Source organism: Falco rusticolus, chromosome 1, assembly GCF_015220075.1.
Source record: "Falco rusticolus isolate bFalRus1 chromosome 1, bFalRus1.pri, whole genome shotgun sequence".
NCBI lineage: Eukaryota > Metazoa > Chordata > Aves > Falconiformes > Falconidae > Falco > Falco rusticolus.
The window spans coordinates 87,107,556-87,134,563 of record NC_051187.1 but is presented as its reverse complement, the minus strand read 5'-3'; the positions used below and the strand labels follow the sequence as shown (position 1 = coordinate 87,134,563).

Here is a 27,008-nt window from a genome sequence, read left to right as displayed (position 1 = left end):
ACCCTGTATTCCTAATTGCTACCAGAAGAGATTAAGACCTTACTTTACTTTTTTAAAAGGGAATTTTCCAACTCCATAACAATTATTTTTTTTAATTTGCAAAGCATTTCCACAGAAAATGTCCATCAGGGAATGAGGGATGGAACTCCACTCAAAAACAACATACATGTTTTTTCCTTTTAGAGTTCAGCTCCTGGCAAGAGGCACTTTAGATGGATTTGATAGCAACAGAGTTACATAACACATGCTCCCATGCTAAGCTCTTCTTCCATTCCTCTGCACTGAAGGCTTGAACCCAAGCTACTGCCAGTGGAAATGAGGAAATTATGGGATCCTCAATGCTGATGTCCTATGACAGGGTGACCCTCTCAGTGGACAGGCAAAGGCTGTGGCCGGTGTCTGCCTGGGCCTTAGTGAAGCCTCTGGCACCGTCTCCCACGGCATCTCCTGGAGACACCGGCTGCCCGCCTCTGGACATGCTCCAGCCCCTCAGTGTTTGGCTGGGGCACCAGCCTGGGGGGGGCTGAGATGGGGGCGCTAGGGGGGTCAGCCTGGAGAGAAGGGGGCTGGGGGGGACCCGGTGGCTCTGCAACGGCCTGGCAGGAGGCTGTAGCCAGGGGGGTCGGTCTCTGCTCCCCAGGAACCAGCGACAGGACGAGAGCAAACGGCCTCACGTTGCGCCAGGGGAGGGTGAGATTGGGTGTGAGGGAACATTCTGCACCGAGAGGGCTGGCAGGCGCTGGCACAGGCTGCCCGGGGACGGGGGAAAGTCACTGTCCCTGGGGGTCGTCAGAAACCATGTAGCTGTGGTGCTTGGGGACATGGTTCAGTGGTGGTCTTGGCAGTGCTGGGTTAATGGTTGGACTGGATGATTAACTTAAAGGTCTTTTCCAACCTGAGCAATCCTATGAGTCTATGTTTGCTCTCAAGCCTGTTTCTCCACTTTGCTTTATGGTATGAGGTCCTGGCTCCAGGCAGTTTAGTCCAAGACCTAACACACCCTCTGACAGTAATTCAACCCTACACATACTGGTCTAACTCGTCTATCATTCCATCCAAAGCAGGAGGCACTGTGTGCAAGACTGGACGCCATGGGGAAATTGCCACGACTACAAGAGGGTAAGCTTATGCTCCACACTGGACCAACCCAAGGTCCCAAGAATATTTCATGGCAGATGCTCCCAAATCCCAGCAAAAGGATAAGAAAATCTTGGTTTAAACTTGATTTCAAATTCTTTCTTCCCCTCATACAATACATGTTCTGCAATATCTGGTCCTCTTTCTGAGCTTAGTACATCCCTACCTGTTTCACATGTTGAAAGTATAAATCCATTATTATATAGTTTTTATTATGATGGTGATCTCTCTAGTCCTCAGCACAGACAGGGAGCTCTCTAAACAGATGTAATGTCACTGGAGTGTGAGCTTCAGGATTTGATCTTGACTGGACCAATTCATGAGAGATGTTGAATTAGGTCTAGTGCTAAGAACTTCCCCTCATTTCTCCCCAAATGCCAAGACCCAAGATTGACACTGATGGATGATCAGATGCTCTTAGATAACTTCATGCGTGATGGAATGGCTATGAGTGTCAGAAAGGAGATGAAAATACAATGCAAAATTCTGAGGGAAAATGGAGATTTGTCATGAACCACTGAAAAACAGCCTGGTGCTGGAATGAAGAATAGCACTGCTTGGAGAAGAGCTGTCATCTAAAGATGGGTGAACTTCGTCCTCTTGTCCTTCTGAGAAAGCTCTCAGACATGCTAGCAAAGCCGTGTGGGAAATGTTTCCAGCTTCAACCCTCTGTGCCAGTGGATAAACAGAGGACTTCTGTGCCCAAGGGCTGCCCATCAGCTTTGAGGCTGTTCCATCAGCCCCATGATTTACTAAAAGAAAAACAAGTTTGGAAAGCAAACACACAGACTTCCCAAGAGGGCCTCCAACCACGGGGAAGATGATCCTTTGCCCCAGGTTATATTTTGCACTGTTTATGCTCATTCCAGCCCTGAGAATATGTCCTCAATGTGTGCGATATTGTGCAAACACTGAACAAGAGAAATTCCTTTCTCAGAAAAGGTAAGCTGCTGGGTCAAGGGCACCAAACCCACTTTGCAGGCTCAATGTTATTTAGGCAGCTGCTGTTTCTGGAAATGCAAGCAAATTGGCTCTGGTACATAGATGTTTTCATTGCATTGTGGTTGTTCTCAAGTATCTGGTACCTCCAGTAGCTTCATGGGATGAACCATGGGTCCTTCAGGGTGTTGAACATTAAAGGGACTAAGACAGCATTCAGGACATCTGAATGAGGTTGTTTGCCTTCAAATATCCTCTTGTATTACACAAGTCAATGATTGTGTAGCTCATTTATAAAACATGGTCACCTTGGTTATACAGCAGGACAGACTACTCTCCTTGTTATTAGGAAAAGTTCAGAAATTAACAGACTAACACCATGTTATTAAGAAAAGGAGGAGGGAAGGAAAGCATTTCAGCAATAAAAATGTCAGTTTCTGGTTTATTTTAAAAATACTAAAACAATGAGCTGAAAACAGGAAATCTAGAAAAATCCTTTGATAAATGTCAGTACTTTTAAATTAGGACAAAGGAATTAGAAAAATGGAGGCTTATGTTTAATTCACTTGAAAGCAAATTAAAGGGTTCGGCTTATGGATGAAAGAGAAAATTAGGTTATTTTTTTCTCTGAGAGTTACCAAGGCTACTGCAGCCCAGAGAAAGCCACAGTTCAGCACACAGCTTGGCAAGCTGCTATTGACAAGACTGTTTGCACATCGTAAGTGGATTTAGGAGAAGTGGCTCCATCTCAGGAGTCAGAAGCTGGACCAGACACTGTGTCACCTCCTGGCAGGGACAGCACTTGGTTGGGTCTCTCTAGCCCAGGGATTTTTCCCAAAACAGTTCTTCCTTCCCCACACTTTGCAAGGGAGGTGATGGGATGATGAGTATGAAGCCTCCAGCAACAGGCTGTTTGATTTTTGAGATGCTTATGGGCTGGTTAAAGTCACCTTCTGCACCTTGGTATGGTACTTCCAGCATTTTCAGGTGGCCTAAGTGCCTGGTTTTAGTCAGGTACCCAGAAATGTTGCCCCTCGATCTAGGTGTGTATGTCCCTTACCAGCTGACATTGCCATGGCTGAAGCTGGGAGTGATTTCCAACAGAGAAATGGCTTATTAAATACCGTGTTTAAGGAAGCCATTACTTTCAGATTCACAGCTGTACGTTTTGTGCTATTTCATCCTGTTTCTGCTCATTCTCGAGGTCTTCTCTGTGATATTCAGCTCTGCCTACATTTCACGGAGGTTTCTTGGCTTTGTTCCATCAACAGACTTCATTAACACCTCATTTCCACCTTGGGGGCCAAAATTGTTATTGCAAACCTTAAACAAATCAATTGCAAGACAGACCCAGGAGAAACTCTGCTAATAGATGGGCTCCCCAGTCCAGAACTGTTCAATATAATTTCCCCGTTAGTCACTTCCTTATTTTGACATGGTTCCCTCATCAAACCCTGTCTTCTCCCACTGGAGTAACAAGGTTACCCCATGGCACTGCATCAATCTTTCATGTAAAATTTAAAGAAAGGAGATCTTTCAGATGCCCTCCTTTTATTCCCCTTACTAAAAAATTTATTTCATCCAAGAAAATACCAGGTTTGCACACTATGATCTATTAGCCACTCCCTGTGTTGTTAGTGCCCCCTTCCCTCGGTACTATTACAAAGCCCAGTGAGCTTTAGAGCAGAGATACGCATCTCTTGGATTACCTCTCTCTTTCAGATGTAAGCCCTGGTTTTGCTAGTCCCCAGTCCGGAGGCTGCACCTTGACTCAGTAGCTTCCTTTCATGTCCCTGCCTCCAGGTCCAAAGTTGTGCATGTTGGTCCTCAGAGATCTGGTGATGGATAGTAGCTGGTCCTTCTGATGTGGTGCCTTTTGGGATAGAGGTTCCCTGTAGTACTCACTTCTCAGGGCATTTTCTTTCTCAGGGCACTTTGCTTTTGCCACTCCCTTCAATAGCTCACCTTAACTGAAAGCAAAGGTAAAATATTTAGTTTTTCCAAAGGATCTTACCTCCATTATAACAAAACATATAACTAAATATCAGCATAATCTCTTCCTTCATTTCACTTTACAATGTTTGCCCACCTTCTGTGTTTTTAATGTATCCCGTGAACAGACATATGAAGAGTACAGGGGGACTGGGGTCATTACATCCCTGAAGTTTCCTTTTCCATTTGTTTATCTCAAAAAAACTGCAGACTGTGGCAGAACAATCCTGCTGTATCCCACCCAAGGGCTGGCTGCACTCCAGCAAAGCGAGGAGTGGGATTTGCTCTGTTTACCGATGGTGTAACACTGCAAGGTAGCATAGTTCCCCAACAGACCTGCTGGGAGCTCCATCCTTCCAGGGTCTCACCAAAGGAGCAGAGTTTGCAAAACATACGAGGGTTCCCAAGGACCTTGCATTTTCCTGGAAAGTCAAACCTGCTTAGCAATGAATGTAAACACCCTACAGGTGCTGAGACACTCTAGAGTCCTTGGAAGAATGAAGATTTTCCTAGAAAAGTTTCACAGCAGCCACAGTTACTGTTTCATCTGAGGTTTATTTTCTCCTAAATGGTAGTAACTCACTCTGCTGCTAGCCCAGTTTAATAGGTCTGTGTGATGTTATCCCAGAAGTTCAGCAGCCAGAGTTCTACAACAACACACCTGCAAGCAATACAGAGGAGCAAGGGGAACCCTTCCTGAACAGACAAAACCCAGACAAATGTCCAATTCACAGCTCTTATGCTCTCACAAACAGCTGATAAGACAGAACCAAAACCCTCTTCCTGCCTTTCCTTCTTAAAACCAGCACCTTATTGAACAGGTGATGCAGATAATGCAAGCTGGTGCCCAAGCACAGCTGATGAGGATGAACATCACAGCAGCTTTTCCATATCAGGGAAAGCTTAATCTGTTTCTGACTATGGTTAGTAATGGATGCCCAAGGAAAAGAATGAGGATAGTAGAGGGCAAAACCTTTTCAAAAAACTCCCCTAACTTCCATTCTTGCAGCTCTGGGAGTTCCTGAGCCACAGGTGAGGTCTCTGTGTTTAACTTACTCTTGCTGAAGGGCTCTTCAGTGAAATTGTCCAGGGTTTATTTTGGGGTTTTTTTTTGAAACCACGTTAGCTTTTAACAGTTACAAAATCCTACATCAAGGCAACAACACACTGATGATCCACTTTTTTCAAATCAGTTTTGGATCTTATTCCTTCTAATTTCGTTTCCTGGCCCTTACTTTGTTACGGGGTGAGGCAGAACACAGGTGATCTCCATTCACTCTGCACAAATAAATAGATATCTGTCCTCTCTGCCTGTATATTCTATCTTCTCCAGGCTGAAGAAACAACGTAGTCAGGTTAAAGTCACCCAATCTACAGAAGCTGATGGACATCTTACATCATATGGTATAGATGAAGCGAGTGAGAACAACCTCTTAGCTGACTTGGCAGGTGGAAATGTTTTTTGAAGGAAGTTGTTGGGAAAAGGTCTAGCAGCATCAAAATCCTAGTGGCAAATATGCTATGGACTTCCATTGAAAGCTGCTACTCCTGCTCTATGTTGTCCCCCTGAAGGGCATCAGATGAGGGTCCTACAAGTGCATGTACATTGGGAGGGGTGTCATCTGAGAACTTATCCAGTAACCCTACTACTACAGAGTATCCTGTGCTGGCTGACTCAGAAACAGTACCCTGGTGCTAGCTATCCCTTGGGCTCTGGGTTTATCCTTCTCACTCCCTGAGCTTTAACACCTCCAGCAAAGCCCTCCTGCCTCTGATCCACCTCCTTTGGCTCACCTCCTCATTTTTCCTCCTACAAAACAAGGTTTGTCTTACCTTTACCTCTCTGATGCCCATCACTCCTTCCTCTGTCCCTAGGGCTGCCCAGCTGGATTTACCTCTGCTACATTTTCTTCCTGGGCTAGACTGCCAAATGTTTCTAATGAAGGAACAACAGTTCATCCTTATTCCTCCTGTTCCTGAGCATCCTGGGTACAGCAGGTAGTGTATTCCTGTTTTGTTCTGCAGGTTGCTTTGGTAAATATTTCTCTTCGTGCACAAACTTTTGCTTAGGGCTTGTGTGTTTTGACCCTGAGGGGCAAAATGGTATCCAATTTGGAAACTCGGATTATTGCTGAAGTGAAGAAGGTTTGGGTTTCTGTGTTTTTACAGTAATTTGGTTTATACATAACTGATGTGAGGCTGGGTGGCTTTCCAGAAGTTTTGAGCAATCCTATCAATCGGCAGCAGCAGGCTTTTTTAAAGCCACATGAAGGAAACTTGCAAAGCTGACCTGAAAGTGTGTTGCCTTCCCCCCTAGCTTAGTCCAGATTTTGAGGTTTTCCAAATGATTCCAAACAGTGAGGTCTGGAAACATTTGGGGTGGGAAGTACTCTGGTCTTTCCCAGTTTTGGAGATCAAAAGAGTCAGTGCATGGGACTTTTTGCCACCTCACACTGCCCGGTGCATCTTTCCATGTCTGCGTGGCTTTCTTCTAAACAGGTTCCACAGATTCTTGCATTTCCCACCCCAGTTTTCTAGACAGCTTCTTGGTCTAAAATCCCCATTTCTCCTGGCCAGCAATGGTTCGTCTTGTCCCCAGTGTGCCATGGGCCAAAAGTCTGCCACTGTTTCCTGGAGAGGCATCTTGAAGCAAGAGATATTTGTACACAGGCACAGTCCTGGGACAGAAGGATGGATATTCTGGAATGGTCCTGGCTGTTTTCCAGCTTTCATGAGTTGTCTGAATCCCTTAATGTCTCAGTTATCATCATCAAAAGAGACAGCTACAATTCTCTTGCCTTGCTTCTATGGCTATTTTTGGATTAAGGGATCATCTATTGTCATGGGAGTGTGCATGGTAGGGTCCTTCAATCTTACTCAAGGAAGTTGGACCAAAGTTGTGTTCCAGTTTCCATTGTAACTGGTTTCACTCTCACAAGTGTGTTTATTTTAATCAGCATATTTTATGTGCCTTCTCTGCCCAGTGATTTCTCCACAGACTTACCCAAACAATCCTTTCTTTCATTGCCTTTGCTAAATCTGTTGTCTAGGGAGCAGCTTTTTGGGATAGGCCTAACATGAGCAACAATGGGATATTTTTCCACCTGACTGATCAATACCTTGATTCATTTGTAAGGAAAGGTAGCAGCTAATTTTTGGAGGGGTATGTGTATGTGCATGGATGGACTGTTTTTTTTCCTTAACTCTATTCAACTCAGCATCCACCCAATGACTAGGAGAAAGCGCAGATCTGGTAAATAAAGCAGGAAGGAACAATGATCCCTCTCTCTCCACAGTATGTGCAGCATGTCTCTTCTTGGTCGCTTTTCCCAGTGCATGGGTCCCCCTCCCCGCATACAAGTAATTACAGAAAAGGCAGGAAATGCCTCCCCATTGGGGTGGGCAGTGGGGGTTGTCTCTGCCTGGACTTTCCCCATCCCCAAAACCCTCTGCTATTCTATTTTTTTTTTTTTTCTTCAGACTTAGGAAGAAATGTTGCTTTCATAGCACTGATTCCTTGACAGCTTCCCCTTGTCTAGAGGGGGAGGTTGTAGCTTGTCCTTCGCCCAAGAGGGGACAGCAAGGCTGCCTTCACATTGCCTCCTCTGGCTTCAGCTATGCAGGCGAAGGAGGTTGATGCAGCACCCCAGATTTGACCAAAAGGAAGGCTTTCCTGAAGCTTAGGCCTCAACAAGGGGAGGAGACACAGTGCCAGGGAAAGCAAGTCCCCATGTCCCTGCTCTCAGCAACCCCGTGTGAGGTAGGACACTGAGCCAAGCCCATCCCTTCCTTAATGCATGGTGTGATGGGGCTCAGATCACCCCCTTTGGTGCAAAGACTTCAGAATATCTCCTTCCTGAGGAGAGGGCAGGCATTTTCCAAGGAAAATATTTCTTTAATTTGTTAAAAAGCCCACAAAAACACACATGTTCCAGTGATATAATTTTTCCTGGGCAAATAGCTACTTCAAAAATAGAATACTAGAAAAGAATCTGAAAAATAATTAAAAATAATAATAAGCAGAAAAATCCAATCATTTGCCCAGTTTCCCAAATAGATGTTTCAATTGCATCTCATTGCAATTTCATTTTGAAATTTCCTTAAACATAATCATACTCTTCTTTAAGAAGTAAAAAAAAATAACCACCCCAAAAAAACCTCCACCACCTCAAGAGGAATGCTTTTTTTACTCAAAATCAGGTTTTATTAACACTTTCTTTTTCCCCACTGAATAGCTCAGCAAATGCTCATTTTGGACGTGAAATACAGTTATTAAAGAGATTCATTTATTTACTTTTTGATTCTGATGGAGGACCAGAAAACTCACTAAGTGAACAGCTGCAGACTGGAACACAGTAGCAACTTTCAAAAGCAGAGGAAGGCCAGGAATCACACTTTCCTCTTGATTTGCCAAGAGGGAAAAAAAAAAAAAGAAAGAAAGAAAAAGAAGTATTTTCTCCACTTCTTTATGCTTTTATACGTAACACTTACAAATGGCTGTATGAATTATTTCCCTTCAGTGTTTTGCTCATGAAAAATAAAAATGTGCAACTCCTCTGTTTTTCTAGGGGAACTTGCTGGAGGATTAATGAGGTGATGCCACAAGGAAATGCAAGTTAAGAACCCTGAACAGCTCCAGCGAAAAAACCTTCCCAGAGTGTTTAAATATCTGTTTAGCTAAAATACCTGACCCAGCAGTCAAGAAAAGCTCTCGCTGCAAATGTTCAAAAGCACTACCTGAGCTTTCAGTGGGGGAAGAAGTGCCCCAGTGCCTCTTTGAATCATCAGAGGGGTCCCTGTGTTAAGGAGAGAGTCAGAAAAGGAGGGAAGGGAGGACAAAGAAAGGAGAGGAGAGAGGGAAAATGGAGGAAAAGGAGAAGAAAAAGAAGGGATAGAAATGGAAAAGAAGGGAAAAGTAGGGAAGGGAAGGAAAAGAAAGGAGAAAGAAGGGAAAGGAAGGGGAGGAAATGAAAGGAAGAAGGAAAGGGAATAAAGGAAAAAAACCCAAACACCCGAACAGGAAAAGAGACCTTGAAAAGGGCAAGCCTGCATTAGGAGGAGGAAGAGGGTGGCCACATTTACAGGATACTGACCTGGGAACAAGGCTTCTTACTCTGTCGGTCAGTTAATTACTGGGTGAACCTGAAGACATCACTTCACATTTTGTGTCTCAGCTACTCCATGCATGAAATGGAGGTGGCGGAAAACGATGCTCACTCATCATCATAAAGATTATGGAGCAAGGCTTTGCTGCTTGGCTTCCTAAAAGAGGGTCACCTGCCTGGGACATGTGGATTAAAGGCAGGGGGTGCTGAGGGGTGGGAGAAGCACCAGGGGTTTGGTGGTAAGGGACCTTTTGCAGGGTCTGGATGTGCTCACGGGGAAGGAGGTGTGGGGACCAGGGCGGAGGGTTATGGAAGCACATATCCTGAATTTACAGAGGTGTTTTCTGGAGGAAATTTGGAAGTTGATCATGTTGCAAGGGATTAATGGAGGGTATCATGGCTGGGAGGGATGGTGGGATGTGGCCCAAGGTTTGAGGGCTGTGTCTCTGCTAGCAAACAGTCAAGACCAGGACACAAGTTCCAAGGGGATGGGACTGTCATCCTGAACGAGCGCCTTGTCTGAGGCTGCAAAGGGATGGGGGTCTGGGGGTGGAGGGAATGCGGGGACCCTCCAGGAGGGCAGAAGGCATGCTGGGGGCTGGAGAGGGTGAAAGGCAATATGTCCCGGCGTGCTTGGGGCTTGCCCAAGGCACAGGACCACCAGCTGCTCTGGGCTGGGGGCCAGCCCGGCCCCCCCTCCCCCCCGGCCTGGGGAAGGGGATGGGGAGGCGGGGAGGAGCGGGGCCGGCCCGCCAAGCCCCTCCCCACGGGGCCGCGGCCGCGGAGAGGCGGGGGCGGCTGCGGGGGCGGCTGCGGAGGCAGCGCGGGGAAGGCAGCGAGGGCTGCCCCGCAGCTCGGGCACGGCGGAGCCCGCACCCCGCGGACAGAAGTTGACTGCTGAAAAAGGAGCAATAAAGAAAGAAGGCAAAAAATAATTAAGGCAAATCAAATAATAAATCATAATTAAAAAAAAAATAAAGCCAGGAAGCGCTCAACCCCTCCGCGGCTGCCCCGGAGGGATGAGGCGGAGCGCGGCCGGCGGCTGCGGGCATGACCCGGGGCCGGAGCGGGGCTGAGCGGCGGCGGTGTGAGCGTTGGCCCCGGAGGGCCGGGCCGGGGCGGCGGGGACGCCTCCCGCCCTGCCCAGCCGCCGCGCATCCTCCGGCACCGCCTGCGCGGGCCGTGCCGAGCCGTGCCCAGCCGTGCCGGGCCGCTCGGTCCGAGCCGTGCCGAGTCGGGGTGATCCGAGCTGCGCCGAGCGGTAGGATGAGGGGCGTCCTCTACTTCTGCACGCTGATCCTCCTGGGTGAGTAGCGCGTAGGAAGCGGGGGGACAACTTTCTGCCGGGGTTTGCTTGCCTGGGGGCATTTCGGCCACCCCCCCATCCCCAAGGAGCGCTGGCGAGCATCCCCCAGCTTCCCGCTGCCTCCTTTGCTCTGGGATCTTTCCGACTGTCTGAATAGTCCTGTTCGCCGCGAAAATGGCTAAATTGCCCGGGAAAAGGAGCTCGGAGGGATTGTGTTGTTGAGGGGTGTGTGCTTAGGGGAAAAAGGCAGATTTAGCACAGCACCGGGAAGCCCTAGGGTGATGGGGAAGCTGGAAAATGGGGGTTCGGGGGCGGTGGGAGCGGGCGGGCAAGCCCCAGCCCCGCCGCTGAGCTGTGCAGCACCGTGCGCCGTGTCCTGAGCGTCGACCTGACCCCGGCGTGGGTGCCTGTGTGTGCTCAGGGCTGCCCACCGCAGATTTCCTCGCTTTCCCCTAAAACTGGGCTGTCCTCAGTTGTTTGGGTTTTGGTTTTTTTTTTTCTTTCTTTTTTATTTTATTGACTTGCACCGGGAGCTAAGGACCCCAGATGTCTCTTCATCCCTATAGAAGCTCCCGTCCGCTGTCACGGTTGGGAGCTGCTGTCCCCCGTGGGATGCCGCCCGTATCGGCGGGGATGTGGGTTGTAGCACCCGTGCTTTGAGCATCCCGCTGGCATCCTGCTTCTCCCCAGCTGGGAGCAGACGGTTCTCCTGCGTGCAGTTCCCGGGGCTCCCCGCGTCCCTGGGAAGAGCCGTGCGTGAAGGGGCTGCAGCTCGGGGGCTGGAGCAGCGGCAGCGGGCAGCCGCGGCTGGGAGCTGCCTTGCTGCCTGGTTTTGCCTGCCTGCAACCCCGACAGCTCCCCTTTGGATATTTTAATTTAATGTCCCCCACTCCACCCTCTGTGCTTCTTTGAGATATCAAACCCAAGAATGAGTCTGTGCTTAAATACACCTGGAAAGACTGGGAGTTGGGGGGGGAAGGCGGCAGGAGGTAGGATGCGCCGGTCCTCTTCGGGTGGTCACCGGGGAAGGAGAAGGTCTTGGGATGTTATAGAAGTGGCTGGGACATCCCAGCCGGCCCGGCATTGCCTCCTCCGCATCCCGACCATTCCTGCCGAGAGCCCACCTCCTTGGGAAGACCACGAGTAGGTTTTTTCCCTCTGTGGGGAAGGCTTTGTCAGAGCTCCAGGTAACTCCTTTTGCCAGCTTTCCCTGTCACTAGATGTCAGCAGCAGCAACTCTTGCGAGTCCCAAAGTCGGGGGAGGTGGTGGTGGTGGTGGTGGCGGTCCGACCCCCCAAGGGGGGGCATCTCCAGCCAGGGAGTGCTTTGCTCCAGGGCTTTGGAGCTCAAGGAGACCTGAACATGCCCCAGGTTGGGATGGCTGCTGCCTCGCAGGGGCTGGAGCTGTGCTCTGGGGTAGGGAAGGTCTCAGCCTCCCTCAGAGCTGGGGATTTTTCCTGCAAGGCTCACGGGGCCTCTGGGTGGGAGTCCCGGTCTCTGCAGGATCCATTTTCCAAGTGGTTCAGATTGACTGACTCACTGATTGACTGCCTGATTGACTGGTGGGATGATTGATTTTCTCTAGAGAAATTGGACTTAAAGAAAAGAGCAAATGGCCAGCTCTCCATTGTCAGCAGTGCATTTGGGAATAGTGGGCAGATGTTAAGGATTCACTCATTGCCTCCGGTCCAAGCCAGAGCAAAGTCATCAGCTAGTATTCACCTTTTGGCCTTCTGGTCTAGGGGTCTCCAGAAGGACTGAATCTCAGCTGCAGGCTCAGCACCATCCCAGCAGATGCCATTCAGTGCCCTCACCCTGCTCTCTAGGTATTTTCTAGATGTTTGTGTTACAGACGGACGAAGGCTGCTTGTTGATATGTGCCTGGGGAGATCCCCCTCAGGGATCAGGGGTGCTGGGCTGTAGGTGGCAGCTGCCACGACTGCAGGCATGGCAATTCCCAGCTTCATCCACGCCGGCTGCACACCATGTGGACTGCAGTGTGAGAGGCTTGCTTTTTGTGTGTCCACCCCCTGCCATTTTTCGGGATGATCCCAGGTGGACAAGGCAGCTTGGAGAAATTAGGGTTCTCCGAGGTGGGACTAGGGAGCATCAGCATCATCCAGCCTGGACGGAGAGCTCCCGCGGCTACTCCATACCCAGCTCTCTGGTGGCACAGGCATGCAGAGTGACCCTTCAACTTATACAGTTGAACAGTTTTAATTCTCCTCAACCACTTTTCAGCCAGATCAGCTCCCTGACCTGTCTCACCAGCAGCAGCGGCAGGGACAGAACAGGGCAGCACACAGCTGGGGACAGGGATGTGGCTTTGGTGAAGTTCATTGCTGCTGTAGTGTCCCCTGATATTTCCTTGCATGTGTGTTACTGGCTAGGAATCCCATCCACAGGACAGTGGTGGGGCATTCAGGAAGACTTTATTTAAAATCAGTGCTCTAGAAAGCAATGATATAATGAAATATAAAGAATATAACTGATTTTACAAGGACACCGGGTTACACCTGTAACTAGCCCCCAAAGCATTGCCCATCCCTTTTGCAGCTTTCAGAGGACACAGCAGTCCCCCCACTAACATAGTAAGAATTGAAGGATGAGAATGAAAATCTGGGCTAGAGTTGAAAGCAGTAGTTTGCTGTCACGTCCCCATGGGACCAAGAGCCATTTCTGGACCACTTAGATGGTCCAGGATCCTGAAATGGCATCTGGGCTGTCTTTTGCCGACAACTGCTGCGTTTACCTGGCAAGTTTTACTGCACTTGGTCGTTAGCATAATTTCTGGCATATGTTTCCCACAGGCTCTTCACAGATGCAATCAAACACAAGAGATTGTCTGGCGGATTTTCACCTGGTTTGGGAACTCAGATCCCAGGGGGAGAGCAAAAATCTCTTGAAAAATGCGTCTGTGCATGTTGAGAGAGGGAAATGCTCCTTACATTAGTGCCTTTGTCAGTTCTGACAGGAGCAATCCGTTATTTGCATCAATAAGAATGTGATATTTATGTCTCTCTGTATTGGTGCAGAGGAGAAATAAAACTTCTCCCTCAACAGGCTGTCCTCAAACACCATGCAAATTCCTCTGCAAGGAGCTTGCCACACCCATAAAGTATTTTTTCCAGAGCTCTGGAGCCTTAAATAATAATTACTGCTAGATAAAAATTAGTACTAGTTAAGTCTAATAATTAGTATGAATTACTGTGATAGTGTTTTATTTTGCTTTTGGAGACAGAAATACCATCTCTGCCTTCCTGGCAATTTCCACAGATGACTTCTATTGTGGCTGAAATTCCCTTCGTCATTTTCACACAAGACTTGCTCATTTTTATAACTTTCCACTTGGTCATTTTTAAACATGACTTATAATGTCACTAAACTTTGCCACCTTTTGATAAAAATACTTTGCTACCAAAATATCCATGATCTTTTTTTCCCTCCACTGGATTTTCTATTCCTTTTGCTTCCTTAAAAAAACCAAAGTGACCTCTTCCTTCTCAACCCAAAAGTGGGAGAGGAGAAATTCAAAGGTAGTTCTCCTGCTAAAACAATATTTTTAGAAGGACGCTTTTCACTGAAAAAATCAAAAGGAACAAAACTATGAAAAGCTTGTTCATGTCAATCTTCAGTTCAGTACAGCTCCCTTGTTTCAAATGCATCTGTCAAAATCCCCCCTGGTAACACCTCCTGGCAGTGAACTTCAAGCCTGGATGGGCTGATGGTGGGAGCTGTGATAGTGGGTGAGGGAAGAGGGTTGGGAAGGCATTTCCACCACCTAGTTGAGGACCGCCTTCATCCCTTTTGACTATCACAGCTTTAAAGGTTCAAATATGGGTGTGCTGGGTCTGGAGTCCTGGTGAAAGCAGGGTGGAAAATCATGGTTGAGCTGAAGAATTTGAGAGGTGGATGGGAAGTGGAGCCATGGATGAGCATTAGGTCTTGGAGGTGGAAAAGAAGGAAAACCAAGTTTGGTGTGACTGGGCGGGAGAGTGTGTCCAGGAGGCGGTTGTGGTGGTCAAGGTGATGGAGGGCAAGGACCGAGGACTATTTTATGGAGAGCAGGAAGGGTTTACAGAATGTGAAGCCACCATTTGTCCTGGGTAAGAACCTAGGATTGCCACGAAGAACAAAAAATGAGCATGCAGGAAGGATAGGTATCTTCTAAGGTGACATTATGTGTAAATCACCTGTGGCTCCTCCAGGATTTGCATCTAATAACAAATGATGCCACAGCTGGCTGTTGCTGAGCTGTAGTGAGCTTGCTAGGTATTAAAAAAAGTTATCTTCATGAATATTTTCACACATCTCCCTGCATCTTACTGGAGCTGAGCTGGTAAGAAGTCCTACTCCAGCTGCAGACCTGCCTTGGAGGTCCTGCAGTCCCTCAGCAGTGACACATCTTTCCCTGGTGCTGGGAATGGCATCCATGCAAGGTGCAGGTCATGGGCAGACCTCTGGTGTGTCCTCAGAGCCTGATCATCTCCTGTGCTCTCTGGTTCACCTGACTGGAGCTGTTGGGGGGACTGGGATTTAGCTGCCTGCAGGAGGTAGCTTGAAGGAATGAATGACCCCCAGAAATAGAGACTGAATAAATACCTTTGGGCCCCTTATCTGCTGCTTAACTGTCCTCATGGGGGAAAAAGTGTTTCCCTGTGTCCTCTTGGATTAGATATGTATTCCCCAGCTCAAAACTCCCGTGGCAATATCCTGTCACTCCTGAGTCTCACCCCTTTTCACCTGCCTTCGTGCGAATCCCTCTTTTTCCTCCACAGGTAGCTCCTCAGTGCGCATATTCCTCTTTCTGTCCAAAGCCATCTGGAAAGCAGTTTGCATGAAAGATGCAGTGAAAATAGTTGTGCTGTGGTTTTGATTTATCGAATCCAACTGGAAAATCCTGTCTGCAATACCTGCCCTCACTGAGAGCTTTGACAGAGTTATTAGCAGCTCTCCCCATGTGACTGCTGACATATGGGCTGGGGGGTCGGTTTGAGACACAAGTGCAGGCAGCTGGTTTCAAGATGATGGGTCCAGTTTACTGAGGAGAAAGGAATGGGGCAGGTTTTCTGGTGCTTCTTCCAAAAGCAGGATCAAATTGCTCATCTTGCATACATCGCCAGGCTAAGCCATCTATTCTTTGCCCCCACGGGGATGGAAGTCCACTTTGGGATGGGATTTTAAACAGGTCCAGATGCTAAAGGGCTGTGAGTTAAGACCTTGAGAAACTGGTGGGTTTTGCTTTCCTCCTCTCTTCCCATGACTTGTACAATGAAGAAAAAGGCCGAGTGCAAAATTCGAGTCAAGATTCAAGTTTAATGTTTCTGTCCAAGCCACAGGTCTTTAACGGTAAGCGGCCCACGCTGCAGCCCGCCTTGCAGGAAGCATTGCACACACGTTTCAGATCTCTTCTGCCTCAAGGGAATTTAGCTGCTAATGGCTGCAAAACCCAGAAAGGGTGGAGGTGCCTGTCGGAAGTGCTCAACTCTTCAGACAGGCAGCAATGGGAGCATTTTTGCAAGTCCCTGTCTGCGTGATCTGAGGTCTCCAGAGGCTCAGAGCTGAACTGGACCCAGAAAATGCTCGGGACAGGTCTTGGGAGAGCTCCAGGGTGCCTTCAGAGATGGCAAACTGCACACAAACTCTGCAAAGTAATCAGGCTTTGCTTCAGGCTTTGCATCAAATGAGGCTGGCTGATGCCTCTGCAGCAGCCACCTGGGAAATCCCATCATCCTTGATTAATCAGAGCAAAAGAAACACAGGGCAGCTACAGCCTCATGGGAAGGGAGCCTTTACTTGGATGATGGCTGTGAATTTTTTGGAGCAAACCTGGTGTCTAGGCCACCACTCGTACAGAGTTCATGTGGTCCCATTCGTGAGAATTTTACATAAAGAGTCAAATCAATCATAAAGGGGTTTGAATTTTTCAATTCATCTTCTTTTACCTTGGCAGACTTTATTGAATGTTTTGCTATATTTTTTTTCCCCCTCCTGCTACCCATACTGGAGGCTCCATAAATATCAGCTCCACCATGTTTATAACTATAATTTTTATCCATTGCTCATCTGCATCACCCTTAACTGGTGCCCAAGACCTGCAGATTGGTTCCTGACGTGTTGGCTGTAGATGCAACAATTTGCCTTGCAGCCAACCTGCCCCCTTCTTCAGACTTGCCCCAGAGAAAAAAGCCAGGAGGAAACTCGTGGCTTCTCAGAGCTACCTGTCTCTGTGACTTTGGATAAACAAGTCTTAATAACAGGCTAGCTATTTCTTCCGAGATTTTAACTTCCATGCATGTGAAGAAAAATGTGCCTCCCCCTGACAGCCTTCACAGCAATATCTCTCAGATATTATACAGCTGAGTCGGTTACCTGCAATCTGGAAATAGGTAGCAGATGTCTCCTGTAGCACCACACATTTTTTCCTCTGTTGCTGTCTGTGTTTTCCTTTAATGTTCAGTATGTACAGCAGAAGGCACCTTAAAAAGGTGTCACAAGGCATGAGGTGACATAAATCCATGCACACGGAGTCTTCTGTAATAAAGGCTGCAGGTTAGGAAGATGTGTTTGCCATCTACTAATGGAGAGGAGAGCAAACCAGCATGTTGAATTATTAGACAGGGCTTGGAATGAATCAAAGCCATTTGACCTGTTTGTGTAAAGCTCCAGACAAGGCTGAGTTTGCCTAAGTGTTTCCTCTGCACGGTGAGGAATTACACTCCTGCTTGCAAGGGTTAGTTGATTTGACACATGAGTTATAGCAATTTCATGGTAGTGTTTTTTTTTTTTTTTCCCTTCCTCTTCCAATCCATTTCTTTTGTTTCTTCCTCTGGGTACGAGAACATAACCAGCCAGGCTGCTTGAGAGACAAACTGCACACCTTGGTGTGCCTGTCACAGCCACATCATCTTTCAGAGACAGGACACAGGTAGAGCCATCTCAGCTGAACTTTCCTTTGTGTGGGAAAAAGTGCTCAGGGTGTCACGGTGCTCACAGCCTATAAATACCTTCGAGGGAGTGGAAAGGCATTGTTCTCCACCTTGCCGTGAGCTGGAATAAGGGGGAACTTGAGCTGTGTGTTAGGAAGAAAAGGTTTTATTTCAACCAGGACATCAGGTTACTGAAAGGAAGGGAGAAGAGCAGATTTCTTTTGGGAAGGTGAGGGGATGACTCGGGAGCTAGCAGACTTTAGCAGACCTTAAAGCCACAAGCTGTGCTGCCCCAAGAAACTCCTGAAAGGTGGTTGGGTGCTCCATTCCCAGAGGATTTCTTGGTTTTCCCTATTAAATTAGAAAGCTCGTCTCCTTTTTCTGATGATTTAGGATGTTAATTTCAGAGAAAAGCTGATGGAAATCTCCTGAGACCCAGATGAGGAACTCCTCTAGGATCCGGCCTTAGGGAGTCTGCTGCTGTTTTGGGAAAACAATTGGGAATTGCATTAAACTGGCAACATGAGACTTCTCCATCAGGGCCAGAAGGTGTATGAAGGGAACAGCGGGGAATGTCCTGAGCTGATTCTGATCTGAAGGTGGGAAGTGGAGAAGAGAGGTTGGACAGAAGATGCAGGTGAAGCTTAATAGGCAATCCAGAAGCTGGGAGAAGGAAAGTGTAGGACTGTAAAGGTCTGAGGGCTACTCTGGAGCTGGGGAAGCCCTAAGGGTTGGATTCCCCCATCTGCAAAAGGTGATGTGAGTCTCCACAGGCGAAGTGCATGTGAAGTGACAACTCGGGGACCAATCCATCAGCGTGGAGTGTGGAGGCATACGCACTGGGTAAAGCAGCTTCAGAGTTACCACCCTCCTGGGACTAATGCAAGGAAATTTATCTTCCTCTCCTGATATAGCTTCATTCTTTCTCCCTACAGACCCAGCCAGGCCAATGCTTAATGTGTGCTGGAAAGCCTGTTAGTAATTAAGTACCTGACTCGAGGGGGTCCGGAGCTCTAGTTGAGTTTGTTATATGCTATCACATTACCAATAAATTTTCATTATAGTCAGATAGGGCTAGAACAAAAAAGCAAACAAACAAATGAACAAAACCCCCTCCCAAATAACAAAAAGAAATCTGGTGAACTCCCCCAAAAGTGCCTAATCTGCAGGTTGAATGCTGTGCCACTGGGTGAGGGATTACAGCATCTGTTTCTGGGTGTCTCTCAGGTTTTGGAAAATGATGTAAACTCACTGCCTCACAGTGTAAAATAAGGATATTCTTAAGGTAGGGAAATTATTATGAGGCAGAGACAGTGCTGCATTTGACCTGGGATATTTGTGCTTGTGTGAAGCTGGGACCAAAATTTCTCATCAGCGTATCAGGAACAATGTGACATTTAGCAGCACCTGCTGTGCACACATCTACTGAGCTCTTATTTTGGTACTTGGGCAGGAACAGAATTCAAGTGCAGTAACTGACTAATCTGCTCTGAAAATCTTCCCATATCCCTTACACAGGGATCAGTGATCCTGCTTTGTGCTGGGATTAGAGATGTGCACTGCTAAAAGAGAAGGGGCTGAATTCAGCGATGTGCCACCAAGGCTGAAGCAGCCGTGGGGAGCAAAAAAAGCTACCCTCCGATACAAGAGCAGGCTGGAAAACAGAAAGTCATTCCCCCAGAAAAATACTGGGCTTTTGATACAGTTTGGCTTCCAAACAACAGTGACAAATCAGGAATTTTAAAAATTGCAATAAAATATAGCAAGTGGAAAATAAAATGCTTATTAAGGATAATTCCAGGGGAAGTAAAATGAGGACTAAAATAAAGCCCCAGGTGCTTCTGTTCCATTTTACCTGCTTTTATTAAGAAAACAGAAAAGGGTCTTCCCAGAGCGACTCTGGACAGGAAGAGAAACAGACTGTTTCTCACTTGTTCCCTGCCCATGCACCAGAAAGGGATGGTCCCGCAGGCTGCAGGAGATGGGTTTCGGTTCACCTGGTTTTCACCTGGGCTTCTGAAATTTGCCTTTAAATCAGTGGAGACAGGTTTACAGGTCCAAAGGGACATTCACCCTCTCTACAGATCAATGTTATCTCTAAGGACTATGAAACAAATCCAGGGGACAGTTTTAAACCTGCTTTGGCTTAGCTTCAAGTTCAATAAGAAGAACCCCACCTAAGCCACCAAGGTTTCTTGTCCTCCCAGAGAGCAGCTGGTGATGGAGGGAGCAGTCAAGGAGCCATCATTTCAATGCACCCAGCTAAAACAAAAAACCACAAAGAAAGTAATATTAAAATGCTATTTAGCACTTTATTTTTCTGCCTGCAGACCTCAGATTTTCCTAGGGAACACATTTTCCCATGGTTAAAAGAAAGAAAGAAATCCAACAGGAAATTTCCAACCTTTCACAGACCTGATGGCTCCAGGTACAGTGATAATGGGAAGTCCCTGGTGTTGGTGACTCTGCTGGGGTCATGGAGGCCACTCATAAATCACGCAGAGCTCAGGAGCCTTTGGAGCCATGGGAATCTGATTGTCACACCAGTTGAAATCCCTGAGGTTGTTCTGGCCATGGCCAACCAGCCATCTCCTGGGCACTGGTCAGGAGCTAGCACAAGCCAAGGACTATTCCCAATCAGTTTGCAAACGGTTGCTCTGTTTTGAAGGGGAAAAGAGTTTAACAGCATGAATGCAGCAGTTCTGGGTCATTTGGACCAGCACCTTGAGTTTCCTTAATTAAGTAACTTAGGCACAGCATGAGAGACCACCCTTTCCCTTCCAGCCACTGTCCATTTCTCAGACAGCCTGCGGATGTTGCTGGACAAATAAGTTTCAGCTTATACTCTTTCATTCCCCTGTATTCACTTTCCTTTCTGCTGCTTCCAGCTCAGAAGGCAGAACACTAACACTGACATGAGATAATATAAAATAAATTGTAGTCCTGGCTAATTTGTTCAGAAACAAATAAATCCCCATTTCTCATGCACGCAGGTACATGCAAACCTGCGTGCATGCAGACCTGGCAAGAGGCTGGGGATGTGCATAGACAGAGTGAGTCCATCAGAAGTTTCTTGCAGAGGTTGTGCAGTGGCTGTATCAGCTCTGAAATGTCCTCTCCAACAGGCAAAGCCTTTCTTGGCTTGCCATTGCAGTTAGCATGACCTCGTGAAAGATAAGACACATGAGAGAAGTCTGAGAAAGCTTGATTTATCCAGAGTTGAAAAGGGAAGAAAGACACAGAAGAGAACATGATCACACTCTATAAATACCTTCAAGGTAACCATGCAAGGAAAGGAAGAGGATTAGTCACACTTCTGTAAGACAGGGAGGGGAAGAGAGGGAGCAACAGCATGAAGCAGAGAAAGAAAAAGTTTTAAGTGTGTGGAGCAAAACATTTAAGCTATTTTTCTTTCTCATTTTTGCTGGAAAAAGAAATTGCAGGGCCTTAGTTTGGGCTAGGCTTGAGGTCTGATGTAATTTTTTTTCAGGAGAATTGTGGGTCATGGACATGAGGATTAAATGGTGCATCGTTGTGTAAGATCTACGGGTCCTAGGTGCATCCGTGAGCTAAACAAGGGGCCTGTGTAGCCTCCAAGACAGCAACAGCGTCACTCGGTGCGTGGTCACCCTGCTGCCTGGTACGCTTGGAATTGGGGGTTGGCCAAAGTTCTCTCACCTCCCCCTGCCCCCTCTTCCCTGCAGCCCATATATCCCCCACCCATGTTGAAGGTACCATGGAAAGTTGGTGCTGATCAACCCATAGTCTTAATGGTCATTTGATGGTAGAGCTGGGAGGTGGCTCAGTGATGAATGATGAGTCTGGGTCAGCCAAGAGGCTTGGCTAGCCCTGGGCTTTGCCTGTTGTTCATAAGTGGTGAGGTGGCTCCTTCCCTCCAATAAAACAGCCTTGCTTTTGCTGTCTTAGACCTGTTGTCACCCTCTCCACCTCCTAGACCCTCCCTGCTCCCAGGACAGAAAGCTTCCTGACCTCACACCTGGCCCCATCCTCCCTGGAAATGGAGGTGAGGAAAGCAGGAGCATTCATGCAAACTTCCTGAGGGACTGGCTCCAAGTCAGGCTTGGACAATCACTCTTATTGTCACCTTCCATTACGCTGAGACTCAAAAGTAAATGTTCTCCAAAAATTGTGGGTAGCTGCTGCCAAGATCTTTCCCTGTCTCCTCAGGCAAGTGCCAAGAACTCTTTCTTCTCATAACAAATCAACCAGCCAAATATAGGTGTCCCTGGAGAAAACCCTTCAGGCTAGTAAGAATTAACGAGTTGATTCAACTAAAGGTAAACAAGATAATTATGCTGTTCTTTAGCCTGTGGTTTCCTGAGAAAATGAATCTTGTATATGTGTGTCAGTCTGCCCACTCCAAATAATTTTTGTCCCCCCTGGCCAGGTTAGGTAGGTTTGATAGTCTCAAAAGATAGTCAGAACCCACAGACTGATGTGAAATCGGCTGTGGGAAAGGGAATGAGCTCCTAATGTTGCCCACTGGAGGAAAAGTTAGTGACCTTCAGAGCAGAAAAGGTGCATGTGAAAGCAGATGTAGAAATCCAGGCTCCTTTCATAGTGCTGCTTACTTTTTCCCAGCTAGGCAGTGAAGTGTCCCATGCAGATCTGTGTAGAGCCAAAGAATCGGCTTCCTGGGACCCTGAAGGCATGCAGCCTGCAAGTCCAGGCAGAAAAGGCAAAGTGAGAACTCTACATGGGTTCAGGACTGCTCCCTGGAGGTAAAAGCAGCTGAGCAATGTCAAAGGGGAAACATGATCCTGTGGGCATTAACTATAGCAAAGAGGCCTGGCCATGGATGGCCATGTGATGTGCTGCCTCTCAGGTGATGCCCAGGACCTTGGTCCTGTGCCATCTGCACTTTCTGAGGAGGGCTACATTTTCCACAGTGATGGATATTAGCATGGAAATTTGCAGGAACTCCCCCAGATTCTGTTTGCTTGCTGTGGTTCACCTTGAACATGCCAAGGATTCAGAAAAATTGCTCAGGGGGAGCAGGTAACTGTTGGTGATGATGGGAATTGGGGAAAGTGCAGGCTGCTCTTCAGAGGGTCCATGGGGCCGGGTTAGATGAAGTCCACCTGGTTGGACAAGGCATGGACAACAGGGAACACCTGGTTGTGGTAAGACTTTCCGTCAGCTTCAGGATGTGCTGCAGCTCTGCTTGCACCTCCCACGTGCCGCTCTGGTCAGACGTGGCACGCAGCTTTTTTGATCTCCGTCATCTGATGTGTTGGGTGGCAAAGGTTAATGGCATGGCATGCAATGGTCGATAGCTGTCGACTGCAATAGATATTGTGACAGCTGGCAGCAAGGAAGGGACAGGCATTAAGTAAATTGGCTGGTGCTTTCTCCACTTCTGCACATATTATTTGTGTGCACCTGTCTGAACCTCACTGCTTGTTCCCCTTGTCCCATGTCCTGCTGCCCCACAAATTCAGGGGCTGGTCCAGAGGCGCAGAGCTTTGGATCTTCCCTGTAGTATTCTATATAGAAATCACAAGGTAAAAGATCAGAAGGAAAAAAAAAAAAAAGTAATAAAACAGAGGGAGGGAAAAAAATGTTCCTGCATGGTGTTTTTGTTTTCTAACAATGTTGACATTATGTGGAGTAACCGAGTATAAAATCTGCCTATCGTTTGGGAGCTGGTGTGCAGAAAAGATGCTGTTATCTGAGCCTTTTATGCCTCTTTACCCTGTCTGGATCAGAGGAGATAAATGTGTAGATAGGAGCTGAGGCTCCTATCTTTATTTAAGCTGTCAAGTAATGCTACATTATTTTATGCTGATTGTTATAGAAAGCCTCCACAAAGAGATATATGTTTCTATATTCCCCCATGTTTTCTATTTTAATCTATAATTTAATAATAAAAGAGATGTATTTCTCCGTATTATTTTTATTTGTAATGTTAGTGCTTCTCTTTCACTCTTTTTTTTCAAATAAACATTCACAGACACAAAGCACTTAAAATATGCACATAATCAATCTTCTCTGTTCTCTTTTGGTCTCCCTTTTGACTATTATTGCAGTCATACTTAAATTTACGCATTAATGCAAAAAACATTTTTAGTATAAAACAGATTCCCCGTGGGGACGGCAGACTCATGGTGAGCACATACGCATGAATGCATGGCCATCGTTATATTCAGGCACATTCCCACACCGCTCCCACACCCGCGTGGCTCACATGGCTAACGTTAAGCACACATGAAATGAGGCAAAAGCCACATCTGTTGATATGACATAGTCAATAGAGACAGGAACAGGTCAGAACAGGTTGCCCAGAGAGGTGGGAGATGCCCCATCCCTGGAAACATTCAAGGCCAGGCTGGGCTTTGAGCAACCTGATCTGGTTGCAGGTGTCCCTGCCCGTGGCAGGGGGTTGGACTAGATGGCCTTTAAAGGTGCCTTCCAACCTAAACCATTCTCTGATCTTATTCTAAGCATCCTTAAACCCTGTCCTACTGCCTGATCTGGTTTATCTATCAGCTCACTGACATAGCTTTGGCTCCTCCTGTCCAGTGTCTTGACACACTTAGGAGGTATGGTAGAGCCAAGACACATGGGTAAAGGTGCCTGTGCTTTGACACCAGTGCCGAAGATTTTGTCCAGGCTTGTTTTATGCAGTAGCACAGATAAAACCCAAGATGCTGTCAGAAGCACAGAGCTGACCTTGGTTTCCAAAGAAATGCTTTCCACTGGGAGTTAGCCATTTCGCAGCCATTCCTCAATGCAATGTGGATGCTCTAAGGCCAAGTTACACCTGGGGCAGCAGCCAACAAATGTGAACAGGAGATACACAGGGCACAGAGCTTTGCTTGGGTAAGTCCATGTTTGACCTCCTGCTTCTTCACAAGCACGGACAAGGACAGGGACTTCCTCTTCCTTTCTTCCGGCTGAACTCCTCTTGGTTTGTCCTGTATGTACCCCTGTGTGGCCAACTATCCAGTAAACCCAATGCTTTGAAAGGGATTGTTGGAAAAAACAAGTGGTTGACATATTGAAGGATAGGGAGAGCATTGGAGCCCAAGACTGAATTTTGGGGGCCAGGAGGGACAACAGAGATGCCATTCTGGGTAACTAACCAAATTTGTAATCACAGAGCTTTCAGAGGTAAACTAATCACTTTGATATTACATGACATTATTAACATGCTGGGGTTGACTTACACATCAGGGCCTGGACAGTATCTTCCAAAATATTGAGATGTCTTCATCATATTAGGGCACTGAGCTTCCCATAGGTTTCTATGACAGTTAGGTACCTTAGAAGGAAGTAGGTCATGAATACCTATGGGTCTGGAGCCAGCTATCCAGTGTATGTCTAGGTCTTGGGTGAGTTTGCTTGAGTTGAGACCATAACCATGATTTCTCTGCAGTTTGGTCTCTCTAAGGTTTGTGACCGTACCTGCTTGAGACATTGGTGTAGGCAGCAGTCAAATGGCTCCAGACCGCATCATAGGAACTGCTGATGGTTGGAGCAAGCAAAGGGCTTGTGAGCTGTCTTCCTCTTGAGTTTAACAAAGGTCCTTGAAAATGTTGCATCTCGCTTCTTCCTCTGCAAAAATATGTCTCAATCATCTTAAGTCACTTAGAATCATTTGTCTTTTGGGGGAAAGTATTTGCCTTCTGCTTTGTTTTTATTTTGAAGTTAAAAAAAATGTAACAGCCCTTACTGACCTCCAAATATTTAAAGGGCAGATAGCACAGCAACACTCGGGAACATCAGTTTGATTGACCTGAGGCTGTAGCTGGGCTGGGCTGTGTGACCAGACCATATCTCCTGAGGTGCAAGATGACCACCTGATGTGCAAATGTCCTGCTGGGGAGCCTGGCCTTCAGGAGAGAAGGGTAACTAAAGCTGTTTGAACAACTCCCAAGCAGCAACTTGGCAGCATTTCAGATTTAAAATAGTGAGACAATTAGTGGAAGTAGTTTCAGTCTCGATTATTTCCCTCTTATGGCAGAAAAAGGATCTCTGGAAAACTGGGACAGTTTCTTTCCAAGTGCATTGAAATCGTATTCAAAGGGAAAATGAGGGAATCACAACATTGGCCCAACACTTTCCACTCCTGCATATCTGAACCCCGTGCCACTCAGCACCCACCTCTGTCCACGTTCTTCTCAAGTCCTGGCTATAGAAACCATAGTAGGAGTTAGAAGGGTTGTCAGCAGCATTTTACAACCCAGACCCTAATATCCAAGCCATAGGAGTTGTATTATTTAGAAAAAAAAAAAAAAAAAAAGGAAAAGTGGACAGCTATATAAGGGATTCCATCTGCTCCCATGCAAAGACTCCCGAGAGAAAAAATTCCATGAAAAGCAACCAGGAGTCACCGAGTCTAATGCAGACAGGTCTCCAGCCTAGTGATTTTTATTTTTTTTTCATTTGTGTCAATATTACCGTGTTTAAACCTCAGATCATTCTACTGCTGTCAGGTCAACGGAGCTGCAGGGTGTTTCTCGACCTTCCTCACTTTTCATGGTGGCAGTGGGAGGGTTGTTCTTGGAGACGTACAGGAGTCCAGATTCATGGAGGGACTGAGGGCACAAAGACTACCTGCTGGTTCCTCCACACTGTGTTCAAAGCAAGGAGCAAAGTTTCTCTGCATTGCAAGAATGCAAAGTTGGAAAGGACCGTTTTGTCCTCTCCCTGCCAGTTTATAACTGGCATTTAGATTGGAAAGGTGCACAGACCATCTTTTCCCTCACATTTTCCCAAACCTAGGAAAACTCTGCAGTGCGAACTATGAACACATGCTCTCTGCACCCCCTGAGACATGGTGACTATTCCTGTCCACGCTGCGTGTGCCCTGGGATATGAGCTCAGCCACACACCCAGCCATGCACACCGATGCTCTGTGTCCTTCAAGGACACTGCCACACTGCAAAGTGCAGGACAAGCTCAAGAATTCACCAAAGCATTTTCTTCCCTAGGGACCTAGCATCCACGCTGCCCACATTGCTGCCCATCACCCAGCTGCAGCATAGGAGCACATTATCTACATGATGTTTTGGAAGAGCTTATTTCAGACTGGGAGGTCACCTTTTGTGGCCCTGGTCCATCCAGTCCGCCAATGTCTCTGCCTCCCAGAGAGCTCCATGACGGAGTTGTTACTGGGGCATGGCTCTGTAAGGATGTAAGAGTAGTCTTAGTCCTACCAAGGACCTGAACCTCTGCTGAATGACACATATCCTTATTTATGTTTTTCTTCCTACACAAAGAGGGAAAATACATACATTTTTGGCTTTATGAAGGAAATTAACTAAAAGTGTACGCAAAGAAATGACCCATTTGGTGCCACTGCAAAGCTTTTTCCTCCTCCACCCCTGGCCACCTCCCTTGGCAGTTCATGGCAACCAATCTCTACCTGTGGCTATGTCACAGGCCCTGAAAGGCTGTCTGTCTCCCCAAAGCCTGCTACAGGGAACCTCAGAGATCTGGTCTAATCAGCAGGTTTGCAGAGAAAATGAGATTTTTTTTCTTCCTGGCTGACTTCCAGCAGCAGCAGCTCCAGCTCTCCAAGGCACATCTCAATTAATTAATACAGTCAAACCTTATTAGAGACAATCGTTGGCC

At 47.1% G+C, this 27,008-nt stretch overlaps 1 protein-coding gene across 1 annotated transcript in view; it reads left to right on the top strand.

Moving 5' to 3' along the window:
• Window positions 1-9,990: 9,990 nt before the first annotated feature.
• GFRA4 (GDNF family receptor alpha 4) overlaps window positions 9,991-27,008 on the top strand; it is a 76,134-nt gene continuing 59,116 nt past the window's right edge. The window contains exon 1 of the mRNA XM_037388023.1: window positions 9,991-10,479. Within this exon, the coding sequence (XP_037243920.1) occupies window positions 10,224-10,479 (256 nt within the window). The 5' untranslated portion in view covers window positions 9,991-10,223. The remainder of the gene's footprint in view (window positions 10,480-27,008) is intronic.